Raw genomic sequence first — 18,907 nt, 5'->3', positions numbered from 1 at the left:
TAAGTATTAGAGGGTGTGTAGTAGAGAGTGTGTAGTAGAGAGTACTGAGTGTGTAGTAGAGAGTGTGTAGTAGAGTGTAGTAGAGGGTGTATAGTAGATTGTGTGTAATATAGAGTGTGTAATATAGTGAGTGGTAGAGAATAATAGAGAGTAGTAGAGAGTGTGTAGTAGAGAGTGAGTAGTAGAGAATAGTGGAGAGTAGTAGAGAGTGTGTAGTAGAGTGTGTAGTAGAGAGTAGTGAGTGTGTAGTAGAGAGTGTGTAGTAGAGTGTGTAGTAGAGAGTAGTAGAGTGAGTAGTAGAGTAGTAGAGAGTGTGTAGTAGAGAGTGTATAGTAGAGAGTGTGTAGTAGAGAGTGTGTAGGATAGAGTGAGTAGTAGAGAATAGTAGAGAGTAGTGAGTACATCTTATGACATGCATGGCAGGAGGCAGCCCCGGCCGGGCCAGAATGGGGGAGGCTTGTAAGCCTCTGTGAGGCTGTCTGACCGCTCATGGTAATGAGGGCCAATGAGGGGGCTCGAGTCCTCTCGCTCACAAAAGGGGGCTCCGAGTGGGCGGCCAAGCTGAATGGCGGGCGCGATTTGAGGAAGAGCGAGGAAGCTGTCAGCAGATTGATTCTGCCAGGGCCATAGAAAGGCGAGTCCTGCAGGCTGGGGCCTGGCCCGGCGCGGTGCAGCTGGAGGCAGAGCAGACCCTCAACAAGTGTGAGAAGGACATGAGGAACACTCACTCCATGAATTTGGAGGAAAAGGGGATCTCTTTGTGAAACTCCCAGCGCTGGAGCACGCGGATCAGATATGTTCAATGCTGCTTCACTCTCCTTTACCCTACGCCCCATAAAACCACTGACATCCTTTGTTATTGATGTAAAACAGCATGTAAACTAATTATCTGGGTAGAGCGGTGCTTCTGTGCTGCTTAATTTGCACCTGGGTGCCACAGGACGCATTGGTGTTGACATGCCAAAGTGTAGGCACTGTCAATTGAGACCTTGTGGCAGAAAGAAAGAAATCAAGATTATTTCGTTTTTACAAAAAAATACTTCACAATTGTATTTAGTCAAACAAATGCTAAGAACTGTCACATTTTATCCTTCTAGGGAGAACCCCTCTCCCAACGAAAGGACAGAGATGCCCTAACATCATTGCCGTTTGTTTCGTTGTATCGCCAGTCACGTAGCTATCTGTCACAAGTGCAACAGCTGCAGTAGCACCAGTGTCCCTGGGTGCAAGAGGCCCATTGCACCACAAACATGACCGTCTTTGACTACCCAGTTGGCGTAAATGTCAGTTGTGAGGGTGCATTTCCTTGCTTGCTGGTGGAACCTCTTATGCACTGGTCAACAGTTTAGAAGAGGAAAGTGGGAGATTTTGAAATAAATCGGGGGAACATATGTTCCCATTGACCTCTGCTGCAGAAGAGGCAATTTCAGGCAGGAGACAGATAAAATAAAGCCTGCATGAATTGGGTCTTTTAGCATATGTTCTCTTACGTCCCCGTTACATTGCTGTACACACCTGCTCTGTCTTCCTTAAAATGTGTTTCGTTTTCATAGTTTTGCTTTTGGGACTTTTGGAGCCATTTCATTTGTGCGCGTGTTTTCATGAGTTAGGGCACCACCTTTTTTGATGCAGGAGGCATTGGTGTATGGAAAATAATCTCAAGGGCCGTTTTGTTGTAAATGTTAATGCAACCACAAACATTTCACACTAAATGTGAACTGCAAGAACAAAAAAACAAAGTTTATTCGAAAACTTCTTTTCAGTAGCCGCCCAGTATAGACGCTTCTGTGCAGTGAAATTAAGGAGCTCTGCATTTTGGAGGTTTCGGGACCCATGCCTGGGCAGATCTATCATTCGTTCCTCTTCTCAGCTCCTGTAAACACATTATGTACAGTAAGCGAGAACATCTGTGTTAATAGCTCCCCTGATCCCCATGCTTGCACCCTCTCCTCACCTGCAATGATGCCTGTGCCCGGGGCCACAGCCAGCCCATCGCCCTAATCTGCAGACAAAGCCTCCTGCAATACGGCAGACATCAAACGAGACGAAATAGGCAAGGCGTTTCCATAAAACACACCTTTTCTGTTGTGTGCGGGCTTCAATGGGTCAAATGTAAGACACTATCAACAGCGATGGACACAAAGACCTTTTTCTGACTTTTTGTGCAAGTTCATTGCCTGAAGGTGGTTCGCCGGCAAGTGCACCACGAACACCCATTGTACGCACCTTCAGGGAATTCTATGTTGAGCTTTACAAAAAAGACGAGGGATTAGATACAGAGCGTACGAAAGCCTACCTAGAGAACTTAAAACTGCCAAAAATCACAGTAGAGGAACCACAAGCGTTAGGCCAAGATTTCAAGCCACTAGAGATCAGGACAGCCATCAAGTCACTCAAAGATAACAAGGCCCCAGGACCAGATGGTTACACAGCACCATTTTGTAAATCATTCCAAGAGCAACTAATACCTACTCTAACGAAAGCCTTCAACTACTGCGGGAGGATTGGGGAAGTGACCGCCACAATGGCACAGGCCAACATTATAGTCATTCCAAAGGAGGGTAAAGACCCGCAATGGCCGAAGAACTACCGCCCAATATCACTCATTAACCTAGACTGCAAATTATACACCAAAATATTAGCTACTAGGCTCAGTAGCTTGCTCCCCCAGCTGATAGGCAATACACAAGTAGGATACATGAAAGGTCGGATGTCCAGCGACAACACCAGACACCTCGGCCAAGTCATAGAACACTGCTCACATGCACAAAAGCCAGCTGTCACAATCGCGCTTGATGCAGAAAAAGCCTTCGACAGGGTGTCTTGGCACTTCTTAAAAGAATGCCTGCAAGCACACAACCTGGGAGAGACTTTTGCCAGGAGAGTCATGGCCATGTACAAAAGCCCGAAGGCGCAGATTGCCATTAACGGCACAACCTCAGTCCCATTCGACCTCCAAAGAGGGACTAGACAAGGATGCCCCCTATCCCCACTGCCGTTCTTACTTGTTCTAGAACCCCTGATCAAAGATATTCTCACCAAGAGCATAGCAGGTATATCCATCAACAAAACCACGGCCAAACTGGCGGCCTACGCAGATGACTTACTGATAATAACAGAAGACCCGACAGTATCCATACCCGCACTCATGAGCACCATTGACACCTACGCTTCCCACTTTGGGTACAAACTAAACAGAAACAAGTCAGAGTGTATGCCCATGAACATATACACGACCAGAGAAGTACTAGGGAACTCAGGGCTAGTGTGGCAAACACAATCGATCAAATACCTAGGAATCAACTTTGGTAGGGATCTAAAGACCACCCTGGACCTAAACGAAAAGAGGACACTGACAAACATAAGAGGCCTGCTGGAAAACTGGTCACCCAAATGTATCACCTGGTGGAGTAGAATAGAAACTGTTAAAATGATGGCTACACCTATAGCTAACTATCTGGCCAGCATGCTCCCCCTAGCACTGACTGATGACTTCCAAAAGAGGATAGACCAGGCATTGAACAAATTCATCTGGAGAGACAAAAAACCCAGAATAGCCCTCCCACTTAGACTGAGGGAAGAACTAGGGGGCCTCAACTTAGCAGATCTAAGAACATTTCAGACAGCCTGCATAGCCAGACAAGGGTTGCACTGGGTTACTCAAAACCAGAAATATACACCAACATGGCTAGCCCTAGAAAAAGCTACCCTAGACAATTCAGCCCCCTAACCCTCCTCACAGCCAACAAACAGACACTAAAAGGTAACCAGATTTTCAAGACAACTAGTACTGCCCTCCTTAAGTTAGATCAGAAACTAGAGGTAAGCATAAAAAACTCAAAGTGGGTGGCACTATGGAATAACCCGAGAATAAGATACAGAGGGAAATCCCTAGAAATAAACACGTGGAGGGCTCTAGGCCTCTCACATCCAGCACACCTAGAAGAGGATAGCAAAGCCCTCACTTTCAGCACCTTAAAAGGAAGGTTCGACGTCCCAGAAGCAGAACTATACAACTTCCTGACCATCAAAACAGCGATCACAAAAGCGAACCTAAGCAGCCTTACCCCATCAATTTTCAAATTCATGGAAAACCTAAACAAAACAGGGCACCACATTTAACACATATATAAACTCCTCCGCCCATCGTCCTCAAAACTCAACGACAAAAATAAAAGGTACTGGGAAACCCAGATAGGCTGTACCCTTACAGGACCGGAACAAATGACCATGTGGACCTCCCCCACGCGTAATATAATTTCACCAGTACTCGAACAAACAAAATTTTGGTTACTGCACCAAGCACACTGGACCCCAGCAAAGCTAGCGAAACTTAGCCTGAGAAAAAATAGCCAGTGCTGGAACTGCAATAAGGCAACAGGGGACCTAGCCCATCTAATCTAACAATATAGCAAGGTCAAGAAATTCTCGGACAAAGTATTCGACTTCACCAATCAAACACCAGGCTGCAGCCTTAAGAGGGAGTTCTGCACGCTAACAACAGCTCTCCTTAAAACCGAGATCAACACACAACAAGACAGGAACCTTCTCGACTTTCTCCTAACTAGTGCCACAAAGATCATACTGTCCAAATGGAAGAACACCACCGAGGCCACCTTTAAAGAGTGGATAAACCTGGTAATATTCTTGAGAGGTGCAGACAGCACAGCGCTAAGAAATAAGCCCTGGAAGAAACCAACCAGACAGATGCGGTCATCACTAGACAAGGCGCTAGACCCATTCAAACCACCTTAGGCAATATAAACGGCAAGATAGAACCAAGATGTAGTCTCCCGATCTTCAACCGTCTGCCAACACCTATATGTTACACGTTTCATGTTATATGTGTATGAACAAGCATAGCGCCAACAAAGTCAGTCCATCGTAATCTTTACAAGGATGATCAGCACAAGGGGACTTGAACTAACTGCCCAACGAAGGAGAACAACGCATAGGTTACTCACTGATCTACGCTATGCAATGTACTGGCGCAGTGCTCTATGCGCAAGAAATGGTATATGTGTTTGTATTTTTGTGTGTATCGTGTCTATGAAAATACAATAAAAATATAAAGAAAAAAAGAAAAAAAAAGAAAATCAAAAGGGTTGTTGAGCGAGACAAACGCCTCAGAGCACGAATAAAACCGGGTAAATACCAGAATGTTTGATCTCCTCAATCCATCCATGTGTGCACTGACACAGATAGCTTCAGGGGCTAGGTCAGTTTCCTCCCGTGGAGGACAGACAGTGGTGTATGGCAGGACTTAATAAAAAACAAGCGGACGCCATGACGTACACTTTTCTCTTTTTCTACCATCCCACTTGGACGGCCTCGGCCTGTTTTCCTTCTGAAGTAAAAGGTTTATTATCTTTATGGGGCCATGTGTTTGGCATCATAAAGATAAGAAACCTTTTACGTCAGAAGGAAGGCAGGTCAGGCCGTCCAAGTGGGACGGCAGAAAAAGAGAAAAATGTACGTCACAGCATGCTCTTTCCCAATGGCTGGCCACCGTTTATCATATATACGGTGACGCCAGCCAAAGGGAAATAGGGGCGGGGCTTAAAGCCCATAATGGAAAGATCACTAAAAACATAAAATCTTGACAGCAATACTGCGCAGGCGCATCCTATGCAGGCGAGACCTAAAAAGGATAGTTCCTTTTTAGGTTTATTTTTGGAGACCCTGATATAGTGAATTTTTGTTACTTTGGGACCCTTGGGTTAGTCATTTGAAGGCCAGTCTGAAGAAAATACTAGGATCCTAAACCGTAAGTACAGGTTTCAAGCAAAAATGTTCCCACATAGACCTATCTACTGACCTAACAGTGTCACTGTCATTGAAACCTCATCTGACTCTGCCTGTCACCTCCTGCTCAGTCCTAACACTTATACATGTTGAAACTAGGCAGACTCTGCAGTTTGAAGCATGACCATGTGTTACTGGTTATTACCTACAACTGCCAGAAGTACGTTTTTCTGGTTGGAGCTTTGTCTTTCGTACAGACTCCCCACCATTAGCTCTGTCGTAGCAATCCTGACATAATGTAACCCTAGATGGACTTCGCATTATGGTGATTGCCATTGAGGCACGCTAAACTCCCCTTTGCTCATCTCAAAAGAACTGGTTAATGGAAGTTACTGTATGCATTTGAGAACCTTCTGCAAGAATGGGCTTCTAGAATTGCCTTGTTTTTACGGTGCAAGCTGCTGTGACCAAAGGCTTTTAGCAACAGCATAGAGTTGTGGAATTCTCTTTACCCACCAACTTTGACCAGATCTGGCTTGTCTGATTTGAGCTCCAAGAAAACTACTAAGTACAAAGGTAACTTTTTCGATGAGACTCTAACACCAATACCATGCCAACCTCAGCAAAATATTAAAGTGGAAAGCTACAAAAGAACATGATGATCTTTGTAACACCACGTGATTGTGGATATATTGAACTAGGAAAATGGTGAGATGCGAATTAAAATGTGGGTAAAGTTCATTTGCAAAGTTGCATTCAAACAATTTATGGAGCACTGTGTAATAATGGTTAGAACTGCTGCTGAACAATATATAATGACAAAATCATATAATCCTGAACACGTAAGTAAGTAAGGTTAGTTACCGTTCCCCAGGATAATCCAGTAAATTAATGAGTTTTCCAATTGTTTTCAGACTGTCCAATGACAAAGCACAGTGTATCGCAAAATGCATTGGGAAGCAATAAAGAATGAATTTAGAAATCATATGATTCAATGAACTGCGTATTAATGTGACATAATGAACAAATATACTGTAAATAAAAATGTATAGCTCTGTAGAAAAACAGTTTCAAAAAGAAAGATTTTTTAATTAAAAAAACATTTTTCATAAAACAAACTAAACAAATGAGCTGGTAATTTGATCATACAAAGAGTCATCAAATATCTGAGCCAGACAGCATTAGAAGTGCAACAAGGTTTGCCTTGAAAAGAAATACGAAGATTTGATGGGTTGTATCTATTTAACTGCTATAAGTTACCCTCCACCACTCTGGAACCACGATCTAGAACATATGATCTTGTGGTTTAAGGCAAATTCCTGGAACCATGGCTTTTTCCAGTTGGGCTGGACCCCTTCCCTTGGTGTGCTCCACGTCGGTTTTATAAATTCCTCATTCACTGCTCCGTAATATTTTGCAAACACTTGAAAAGGGTTATAGGTAAGCGGAACACTAACACTCTTCCAGACTTAAAATCTCAGAGTTAACCGGTGAAGGGGACTCTGCAGAATAAACACAGATGTCCAGGCTGCTTACATTTACCTTCCCCTCCCTGGAAGTCTGGACAGGTATATGGTGTTACCAATGGGGGTGTTGCCGCTGACTTCGCCATTGGATCCCCCTGTGGCCAGACTTGGCATCCATGGAAGTTGAATTTATTTACAGGTAATTGGTAAGGCACTATATATGCTGCTAAAGGCTGACTTTGGAGTGACAAAAGAAGGGAGCAGGAGACATGGAAGAGAAAGAATTTCAATTTCGTCTGGCTTCCTTTCAATCCAGATCCCACAATCCATGGCAACCTCATAAAAAAGACCCTCTGTGTCCCCCATGTGCTGAGTTTCCTTGTCAGTAATTACCCACGGTCTCAGTGAAATACTGGGCTTACCTTTTATATAAATATGGGGACCCCCCTCCCCCACCCCCTGCGTGTGGAGCATTAGTTATGTGATTCTTAAAGAGGAACAAAGCCCACTTTGGGGTCTGTTTTCAGTAATCACACAAGTGACTATAGGCCATTATGTCATCTTGGAGTTGAAGCCCTGCTGACCCAAATCGTTTTTAACACCAAACCAGCTAACCCATGTCTGCAGGAGGCATTTTGGAGGAATACTTTCCGTGACAATGGCAGCCATGTTTAGATATTGCGGCCCAGCAACCACCAGCATGGCAGTGGTCCTGCCTCCTACAAACTCGGTTCAGCAGTTGAGTCGCCAGTATTTAAATGAGCCATTTTGTCTGGTATGTATCATTTTGCACAGTTTTATATTTCGCATGTCCTCAGCTAGTTGGCACTTTAGCGCTTCGGTAAAGTGCAGAACACACGAGCAATCATGTAATGTTCAGAAGAACAGGCGTACAGTCACTAATGATGCTGATATAGGACAAGACAGGATTTAAAAAGGGATTTTTTTTTCAGTCTGTTGATTTTTATTGTTAAAAACTTGGCCGAACGTGTCTGTCTTTCTCACTTTTTTCATAAAAAAACTACACCGCTCCAATTTTAACAGAAATTATCAGTGTTCATTGCTTGAATATCTGAAATCTAATTAAAGCCATATTTTTAAAGGAATCCTCTTATTGGGTGGAGATTGAAACATTCTTTTGATAATAGAGTTACGCCTGTACCGGTCCGAAAAGTGATTTCCCCAGAGTAGCAAAGCTTCGAAATTTGATTAAAAGACTATTTACTGCTGTGGACATAATTCACTGTGTGTTGAACTTTTGCTTTGTTGCAGCTGTGCTGTTGGCAGATGGGCACCAATTAGTTTTTGAAGAAATGCAGGACTGGAACTTGGTGGAACTCATTGTGAATGGAGAGAATATTTTTCATTGCAACATCACAGACCTCGACTTTGGTAAGGACAAGTACGGAAGCAGGAGAATGACATTTCAGAATCAATCATTTCAGTCTCATCATTCACTCGCTTGGATTTGCAGTCCATAATTCTTCGCTTTGTGCGCTGCATTGCAATCTTTTCAAACCCTTTCTCCACTGTCGGTGGAAGCTCTAACTTGTGGGGTTTTAGCTCCTGATATGAGGATGTTTTTAAAAATACACACAGGGTTTACAAGCGGCATTCAGTTTAATAATAGAGTAGTTTACTTTGTGTTTGTAGTTATGTCTCAGCATTGAATGTTAAAAACGTGTTTTTTATTTTTTTTAATCGATTCCTGAAAGTGCCAAAATAATATTTATTTATGTATTCCCATGTAATATTTAGTACAAAATATTCTGTGCAGCTGCTTCAGACACCTTTTTATGCATATTTCAGATTCATGTGGTAAGGGAGTTCATATGTGTGATGGAGGACAGAGGTTTATGCAAGGTGGGGATAAAGTATTGTAGGATTTATACCCTTTATGGCACCGAAAGAATTGGGAAGTTTGGGGATAGAATTGTGGTAGCCCATCCAGCCAGGCAGGGCTTATGATTTGCCACTTACTTGGGCAGTGGTGAAGAGAGAGTCCAAAGATGCTTCCTTGTTGATGAGGGTGGGTATTTATTAGGATGAGTAAGGAAACGGCAGGAGAACTTGAGCTTGTGGATTGTGACAAGTTAGATTCCGCCTAGGGTGAATAGGGGTACCCATTCTTAAATGACACTCCTCAAACGAAGGCCTGCTTAAAAAGTTCTGATTTCAGGTTTTATGTGTGGAGTATGTGGTTTGGTTGTGCTGTCATAGTTTGGTTGATAGCGTTGCAGATCCTTCGGCAGGGGGTATCTCAAAATGTCTGCCCCCATATTTAGTTTTGTTTGGCGAGGTACATGCTCCAGCGATTCTTTGATGCCATTCCTGAGTCAAAGACCTTCTTAAGCAGCTCTTCTTTCAGGTTACATTGAAAAGCGCGTGGTTTGGTTGTGCTCTCATGGTCTGGTTGAGAGCGTTCCAGATCAGTTGATTAAGGGTGTCTCAAAAAACTGCTGCCTGTATTTTTCACCAGAATTGTTTTTGTGAAATTGCATGATCAATCTATTCAATAAGGCTTTTCTGTGATTATGGAAATTAAATTGTGTTTGTTTTGTTTCTTCTGCAACTGGTGGTCCCCAAGAGACCTCAGTGAATATTCACAAATAAAAAAATATGCCTCGTGGCCTGTATCAGACACCCTGGGTAATTGCCCCAGTAAGGATATTTTGTTCATGGGGCACAGGACTGAGTTCAGACCCATGAGGTTTCAGTTGCTGCAGATTTCTTCCACTTTTGGGAAGCACGATGTCGACTGATTTACAACAGTGAAAGTGCTCCATGATGTGGGCCCTCGTTACCGCCACTTGGCAATTGGTTTGTAAAAGTGATTAGCCATTGCAGTTATTGTGGGTTTGTGGCTTTGTGCATGATTCGGAGAACTTCAGAACTAGTTAGGGGTGATGAGATGCAAAAGGCACGAGGAAACCTATTATTTTCATATAGTTTTTAATATTGTTTTGAAGAATGTAAGTTTTATAAATAGCAGGTATTACCTATTTTAATAGTACTCAAGTTATGAACCATGGGGGAATTAAAGCCTGATCTAGTCCTGCCACAATTGACCACTTAAGTCATGAGCCATTATACCAGACCATTAAATACAGTACCTAAAGGATTATCTTTCCCCAGTGCAGCTTTTGCCACCCTAATTATAAACACCCAAGACAATTTTTTAAATGTAATTAACATCCAACAAGACTCCCAGGGGCATATTAGCAAGAACCTCATTAAAATTATCGACGTTTTAGCGGCAGGAAACTGCCACTAAAACTGCGATAATGTGCTTGCTAATATGCGTTATAGAATTCCAATAGAAGCCCAGGTTAGATGTGCAGGACATCTAACCTGGGCTTCTATTGGAATTCTTTTTAAGTTCAAGAAAGTTTTATTAATCATGAAATAAGGTAACAGTACATAATAAAGCTAGAGAAATGAAGGAGAGAAGGGGGAGATGGGGAACAAAGAAAGAAAGTGTATCATGGGCAATAAGAATAAAAATTAAGAAGTACAATAATTATGCATCAAAAACAGGAGCAAATAAGGACGAAGCAGATAATAATGCAGAAAAATACTGGAAATGAGAAGGGTATCAGGGGGGCTTAGGAACCTCCTGCTGAGCAGGTCGCGGACAAAAAGAACGGGTTACACAATTATCTAAATACATTGTAACAGGGATCCATAGGTCTGCACGCTTGGTTGCCAACTGGACAGGAAAAACAAAAGCAGTATCAAGTCTATGATTATGGCAAACATTATACCACCATGCTTTAAAAGAAATGGCAGAGGAGGTCTTCCAATTGATAGTAATCTGTTGGAATGCAACAGCCAGGAGCAAATCAACAATACGAACATGTAATTCAGTTTCCTCCCAACAGGGAGAGAGGCTCCCTAGAAAGATATGTGTGTGAAAAAAGGGAATACACTTATAGAAAATCACATTAATTTGGGCCCAAACCTGCAACCAAAAATCATGCACATGTTTACAAAGAAAGAGCATATGAAACAGAGTAGCAGGAGCTGAGGAGCTGGACCAGCAAACGTCTGAGACAGTGGATAACCTTTTGTTAAGGGTGAAAGGCGTATGGAGCAACCTGTTGTAGATGAAAAATAAGGATTGCGTCAAGGACGCTGCTCTAGACATTTTACGAACCTTTGTCCATATCTTGTCCCACAAAGATGTTGGCCAAGATACGGCAAGGTCCTGCTCCTCAACTTTAGACTTAGGTCTAGCAGATGCGTGAGCATGAAGATGCTTGTAAATGATCGAGGCTTTGGGAGTGATATGCAAGAGAGAGTGAAGTCGGAGGGCATGGTCAGAAGAAGTGGAGGAAGGCGATGCCTGTATGAGCCGTGTGTAGACGTCCATTACAGCTGTTTTAAGTAGAAGGTATTTGGGGGCAAAGGAGGAAGGCAAATCAAAGGAAGAAGAAAGAGTGTGAAAGGTAGAATGTGAGAATAACTGCGAAATCCAGAGCAACCCTCTGGCCCTCCAGGATTTCCAGTAAAAGGGTTTGTAATGTATTAAAAGATATTTGTTATGCCAAATAGTGGATGAGAGGAATTCAGTCATAGGGGGAGGAGGATTGGAAGATAAAAGGAGCTTGACAGTGAATTTATGAATAGGAGTAGGAATCAAGGAGGGCTTACGTGAGAAGGACATATATTCAGCAAAGGAGAAAGGGGAAAGGAGAAGACGTTCAAGTTTAGTCCACAGAGGGCAGGGTGAGGCTGGATCTTGGAGCTAGAAGGAAGCTTGACGGAGCAAAAAGGCTTTTTGATACACTAAAAAGTCTGGAAAATTGACTCCACCTTCAAGAGCGGGGCGTATGAGTCTGGCAAGGGACATTCTTGGTTTCTTATTATGCCATAAGAAAGAGGAGAGGATCGAGTTAATCTTTTTAAAGAATTTGGCTGGGATAGAAACAGGGATATTGGAAATTGTGTAAAGAATTATAGGAGACAACATCATCTTGATGGTGTCAAGGCGACCCCACCAAGACAAATATAGGGGATGCCATCTAGCTGTAAGGTCGGATATTTTCTGAGAGCACTTGGTCAAGCAGAGGGAGATGGTGTCTGGGATAGAAGGAGTGATATGCAAGCCTAAATATTTAATGTGAGAGGGACTCCAGGTGAAGTTGGAGGCATTGAAGTCGGGTTTAAAGGTGAACTTCGTCAAGGGCAAAATCTCACACTTGTCACTATTAAGTTTGTAGCCAGAGATTGAAGAATAATTCCGCACTTCCTCCAGGAAAGCGGGAATGGATTCTGTGGGGTTAGAGATGAAGAGTAAAATGTCATCTGCATAGGCAGCAAGTTTGATGGGGGATTCCGCAGTTTGAAAACCATGTATGTTGGGATTCTGGTGAAGCTTGGACAAAAAGGGTTCTAAAGCAAGGTTGAAGAGGAAAGGGGAAAGGGGGCAGCCCTGGCGGACACCTCTACCAAGATCAAAGTAGGAGGAGATCTGACCATTCGCATAGACCGCAGCCCGTGGTCGAGAGTACAATAAGGAGACTAGGTAAGTGAATTTAGGACCAAAGCCAAACCATCCAAGAGTGTGGAAAAGATATGGCCACTCGACCCTATCGAACGCCTTCTCTGCATCTAGGGCGATCGCTGCCAGGGAACTCTGAAGGTGTGACGATTTGGACAATATATTGAATAAAAGTCTGGTATTGTCAGTAATATATCGACCCTTAACAAAACCAGACTGCTCTTCACCTAAGAGATCAGGAAGTAAATGATCCAATCTTATCGCCAACGCCTTGGCGAAGAGTTTGTAATCAATATTAACGAGGGAAATGGGTCTGTAATTTTTGCAATGTTGTGCATCCTTTCCCTCTTTGGGTATTAAACAGATATGTGCGTCAGAGAAGGTGCCTGAGGAGGTACCTAGATCAACAAAAGTGGTGAGGAGAGAATGTAGCTTCGGGATTAACAAGTTGGAAAAGTGGAGGTAGAACTCAACGGTAAAGCCATCTTGTCCAGGGGCTTTATTAAGCTTAAGACGTTTGAGTGCATTAGTCAATTCCTTCTGCGAGATGTCATTCTCCAAGGAGGAAAGATCAATAGGAAAGTGTGCAGGTTTTTGGATATTAGAAAAGAAATGTGTGAGAGATTGGGTAGAGGGTTGGGTTTCAGAGGTGTATAGGGTTTTGTAAAAATGGGAAAATTCAGTGAGAATGTCAGCATCTTTATGTTGTAAGGTAGAGTTGGTGTCGTAAATGGATTCAATATTCATTCTGTTATGTTTGACCTTCAAATAATTAGCAAGAATTTTCCCAGCTTTATTTCTCCCACCGTAAAACTTAGCACTAGATTTTAGCAAGTACAGGGAGGCATCTTCCGTGGACTTTTCATTAAATTTCATCTTGGCAGCGGCAAGGGCAGTCAGACTATCGTTTGAGTGTGAAGTAAAGTAGACATGCTCCAATCTCTTAATGTCACAGAGGAGATTTTTAGTGTACAGGCGAGCAGTCCCACGCTTCTTTGCAACATAGGCAATGATAAAGTCGCGTGCTGCAGCCTTGAAAGCATCCCAAATGGTGTGTTTTGGGAGGGAGGGGGTATCATTAAATAAGAAATATTCATCAAAAAAGGTAGTGAAGGAGGTGGTAAATTTAGGATCCAGGAGAAGAACGTTATTGAAGCGCCATCTCTTGGGCCCATCGATCTTAGGAAGCACATCAACGCTGATTACAACAGGGGCATGATCTGAGAGGAGAATCGGACCAATTTCAGCAGCGGTGAGTGTTTGAGCGAGTGTGAGATACAAAAATATAGTCAATCCGCGACTGGGAGCGATGAGATGGTGAGTAAAAAGTAAATTCTCTTAAGGTTGGATTGCAAAGTCGCCAGGAATCGACCGCTTATGTTGGGAAATGGCTTGGGAGAAAAGCTTGTGGGGTTTATTGGGAACATAAGTGGCGTCGGAGTTCCTATCAATGAAAGGATCTAGGGGATGGTTGCAGTCCCCAGCTAAGATAAAGTGGTCTTCCATAAATTGGGTGATCCGTTGAGAGAACTCAGCCCAAAAAAGTGGTTCACCATTAGTAGGAGCATAAACATTAAGGAGGGAAATTGGAACACCTCTAAGCGATAGTCTGACGTGTGTCCATCTGCCATGAGTATCTGATTCTTGGGAAATAATCGTGAGTGGGAGAGATCTATGACACAAAAGTGCAACACCATTACGTTTACCAGCTCCTTGTGAGTAAAAAACCTCACCTACCCAACCTCGTTTAAGTTTAGCAGATTCTATATCAGATAAGGTGGGTTTCCTGGAGGAACGCAACATCAACATTCAATTTGGCTAGATGTGACAGAATACGTTGACGCTTAATCGGAGAATTAATACCCTTAACATTCCACGATACAATGTTCAATGACATAATTTAAATAGAAATTCAGATAAAACATGCGAAAAAACAGAAGTAGGATAAAGACCCATGAAAAGTAGTGAAGAGAAAGGAAGGAGAAGAAAAGCAAAATAAAATAGCGAGAAGAGGAAGAGGGAAGGAATGAATAAGAATGGGCAGGAAGAAGGGAAGAAATATGAGAAAAAAGATAAGATCAGGAGAAATATATGAAGATAAGTGACTAGATGAAACACAATAGATACAGAGTACAAAGAAAGAGGGAACAATTCCGTGATCCGAAGTGAGAAACAAAGAAAAGAGCACTCTCGAGGAATAAAGTAAGGCAGGAAATATAGAAAGATAAGGAAGGCAAAGTACTGAAAGACAGGAGAAAGAGGAAGAGGAATAGGAAAGAAAAGAGTAAAAGGCAACGAAATGAGAAGATTGAAAGCAGAGAAATAGACAGAACCTGAGTTAGAAAAATCAGTACCCATATATGAACAAGAAATGAGAATACTTAGAAGAGGAGTACAAACCAAAAAGAGGAAAACAAGAAGAAGACTAGGGGGAAACATACCTAGACAAGAAGAAAACGAGAAGGAAATGGGGGAGGATGGAACCACATGGGTGAGGCAGCACATCCAGGGTCAGCCAGGCAGGGAACCGGGAAGACATCATCAGATAGGAGAAAGTTCCTGTGAGGACGGGTGAGAGAACATATGAGTAAATTACGGACATAAGTCAGAACACGGGTTAATAAGGACAATAAACAACAATGCAAGTCAAAGAGAACAACGACAAGAAATAGAAAAATTCATAATGAGAAAAAAGGAGCAAAATGCAACAGTGCTGTAAAAATACAGAAAAAGAGAAAAAACCAACAGCTCAGCCAGGAGCCTCTCAACCAGGAGCCGAAGAAGAAGGACCCGAAAAGTCCATGGTTGAAGTCTTATGAGCATTAATAAAGCTCTGCAGACGAACCGGATCCTCGTAGGTAGTGGTTTTGGTGTTATAGGTAACTTTGAAGAGACAAGGGTGGAATAAACCATACCTTGCACCCATTAAGCGAAGGTCCTCTCTCATGTTCAAGAAGGCTTTCCGACGGTTTGCTGTAGCCTTTGCATAGTCCTGGGCAAAAAATAAAGAAGAGCCAGACCATGTCAGGTTTGAGGAGGATTTGTCAGCTTTTAAAACCTTAAGGAGATCAGTATATTCCAAAAAATAGAGAATTACACCTCGCGGCCTCTGGGATGATGAAGAAGAAGTAGATGGGCGACCAAGTCGATGGGCGCGTTGGATATTAAGAGTCGTACCTTCCGGCAGATGAAGCAACGTAGGAAGAAAGGATCTAAAAAAAGCAATCGGATCCGAACCCTCAAGATTTTCCGCCAAGCCGTAAATGCGGGGATTGTTCTGCCTATTCCTGTTCTCCAACTCCTCCACCTGTCTCTGGAGAGTGGACACTTGCGAAGCCAGGTGCGCAACTTTGGAGCAGGTATCCTGAATGGATGAGACTGCATGTTCAACAGAAGAAACTCTTGTATCAAGATGGGACCAGTTATCAGTGAGAGTTTGGAGCTTGACATTAGTTTCCTCCATGAAAGGGCGAAAAGCTCTGATTTCCTCCAAGAAAGGGCGAAACAATCTTATTTCCTCTAACAAGAGCTCCATGGAAACAGGTGCAGGCTGGTTGGGAGGTGAGGGAGGATCTTTCCTGTGTCTCTTAGTATTGGCTTTCCCTGGTAGCAATTGAGAGAATTCCATAGTGGTATCTGACCCAGAAGAAGGAGGAGGAATGTCGAGTTTAGATAATGCAGAAAAGACTTTGGAGTTTTTCAGAAAGGCAGTCTTCGTAGTAGTGTTAGACGAATGCGCCATCGTCGTAAGTCTGCCAGAAAGCGAAGGCAAACAAAGAAAAAAAAAACAACACTATGCAGAGAGCGCTGTATGCAGGTAAGAATAGCGGGTAGCAAGGAGATGGCCACAGCACAATCCCAGATAAATTCAAAATAGAGAGGAGAGCTCCAAATAAACGTATTAAATACTTTGCAGATGAAGCACCAGTGCAATTGCTAAACAAGAGCAAGACATGCTCAAAAAATGAGAAACAATGCAGATATCTGGAATGGTTAAGTTATATAAGGGCACAGTCAATTATGAGGCAAATTGCAACAAAAATAGAAGAGTTATGACATCCTAAGGCTTCTGTGCACGAGAAAAATAGCATCTAGGCATCCTGAAATTGAGGTGCGTAAATTTACTGAGGGGCTAAGTATTCAATCACTTAGTCGTCAGTACTTTCGTATCCAGCGCTGTTTAAAAGTATGAAGAGAGAGAAAACCACATTTCCATTTGGGTTTAAAAACGCTCCTACGCCATAACAGTAAACTGTGTGAGGAGGCGTCTGAAGACTCACAAAATGGCGGTCGGGAGAGCAGCGACACGGCAGCAGTGCAAAAGCATTCCCTCCTGAGCTGAAATGCAGAACCCCAAGTCAAAAAGAAGTGTCATATAGGGTCGCAAGGTAACAAAAATGAGTCAGTCTAAAAGTGGAGGTGACAGCAGGGAGAGCTCCGTGTGCTGCCAAGTAAAGTCGGGTCCGCGCTATATCTCAAAATGGCGGCCGCGACCGCATCCGAGACCAAGCAACTTACGATGAGGAGGCGCTCCGTCACCAAGCCGTTTAGCCGTGCTTCAAGCGGCACAGGAGAGTCCAGGGATGTTCCGACGTCAAACCATGTCCGACGACCAGGAAAATGCGGGCTGCAGGCAGTAAGTCTCCCGGTGTCTCTGCAGAGCCTTACGTGGGCGCCGCCATCGCCGCCGGGTGCCAAGCCACGCCCCCCTTCTATTGGAATTCTATTACGCATATTAGCAAGCCCATTATCGACGTTTTAGTGGCAGTTTCCTGCCGCTAAAACAGCGATAATTTTAACGAGGTTCTTGCTAATATGCACCCCCAGTTCTCAGTCCTCTCCTAGTCATATACCAGATATTGAATGGTAGAATGCGGTTGTGGGAGTCGAGGGAAGATTGAAGTAGCACCGATCATTGACATCAGTTGATTAACTCAGAATTCTTCTTAGACTTAGGTCCTTCCCACTGTTCCACATACTTGGAGAAGTGTAAATTCTGAGAGGAGATGCAACGACTTTTCTTGCTTTCACTGTATATCCAAAACAAACATAAAATTAGAACAAGAATGCTTGAATAAATTAATCACTGGTAGTTACTTCCTATGCATCCTATTCCAATACTGTTTGCTCACTGCGCCATTATAGACCTGGAGGTACTATATGCAAGTCAGTCTTGGTTGCATTCCAAAAAAGAAAAATCTGCACTGCTTGAACCCTCTGTGAAAAACACATGCACCTCCCAAAAACTCCTGACGCGTTTTGGACCCATTAAGCTTCGTGAGTGAAGAGTCACTGCCTCGGTCATTGTTAGCATGGTGAAGCTGAAGCCAATCCTACCTCTCCTCCTTAGGGTCAAACCACCCCCCTTGTATGAGTTCAGTGATGGTAGCGAAGACCCCTGCTAAGGGGAGAAGGGGGTGAGGGTACACTGAGAGAGACACCTCTGCCGGTTGGCAGTTGCAAGATGCAGACGGGATGCCTAGTCACAGCATTTCAAGTCAGGCTTATCATGGTTAGGTCTCTAGCTACGGGCAGGGCTGGCTTTAGGGCAGTGCGACAGACGCGGCCACACTGGGCGCTGACCTGTGAAGGGGGGCGCTGACCTCAGGGGCAGGTGCTGTGTTTAGCAATAATTTATGATTAGAGAGATGAGGGGCACTTTTGCCTGGTGGTAGTGAGAGAATCAGAGGAAGAGGTCATGGGGGTGGGGGCACCAAAAATGATTGTCGGACAGGGCACCACCAGCGCTAAAGCCGGTCCTGGCTACGGGTGAGAGAATTCAACTTACTAGGAGGTCTACACACAGAAGGTAACTACAAAACACATATACTACAGACTGGGCTTACTGGTACGCTGCAACTCGCCTCTGATGTGCCACGAAAACAACACAGGAGCAGAAAATGAAGATCACTGCCACACTCAGAAGGAAGGACACTGGATGGGAAATACAAACTCGATAAAAAGAAATACAAGGCGGTAATATGACACAACAGGAGAGGGAACAAAGGAACCAGGGAACTGAGCAGGGGCATAAACAGCAACGTGTAGGAATGAGTCAAGCTGGGTGTGAACTAATGCAAAGTGTCATGACAACCACTGTTGCCAGACAAGTAGGCCCTGTATGAGTCAGTCCTGAATACACTAACTTCCACTATTGATCTGGATGTGTGTCTGCATGAGCCAGTTCTCTAGT

The 18,907-nt window shown here is 43.5% G+C and overlaps 1 protein-coding gene across 2 annotated transcripts in view; it reads left to right on the top strand.

The window, feature by feature from the left end:
- Nucleotides 1-18,907, top strand: part of C5_1H10orf53 (chromosome 5_1 C10orf53 homolog) — a 202,176-nt gene that overhangs the window by 168,040 nt on the left and 15,229 nt on the right. For both annotated transcript variants that reach the window (XM_078641117.1, XM_078641118.1), the window contains exon 2: nucleotides 8,484-8,603. In XM_078641117.1, coding sequence (XP_078497243.1) covers nucleotides 8,484-8,603 — 120 coding nt within the window. The remainder of the gene's footprint in view (nucleotides 1-8,483; nucleotides 8,604-18,907) is intronic.

This window comes from Lissotriton helveticus, chromosome 5_1 (genome assembly GCF_964261635.1).
Source record: "Lissotriton helveticus chromosome 5_1, aLisHel1.1, whole genome shotgun sequence".
NCBI lineage: Eukaryota > Metazoa > Chordata > Amphibia > Caudata > Salamandridae > Lissotriton > Lissotriton helveticus.
Note: the sequence above shows the minus strand (reverse complement) of the source record. Positions and strands in the feature narration are given on the sequence as shown.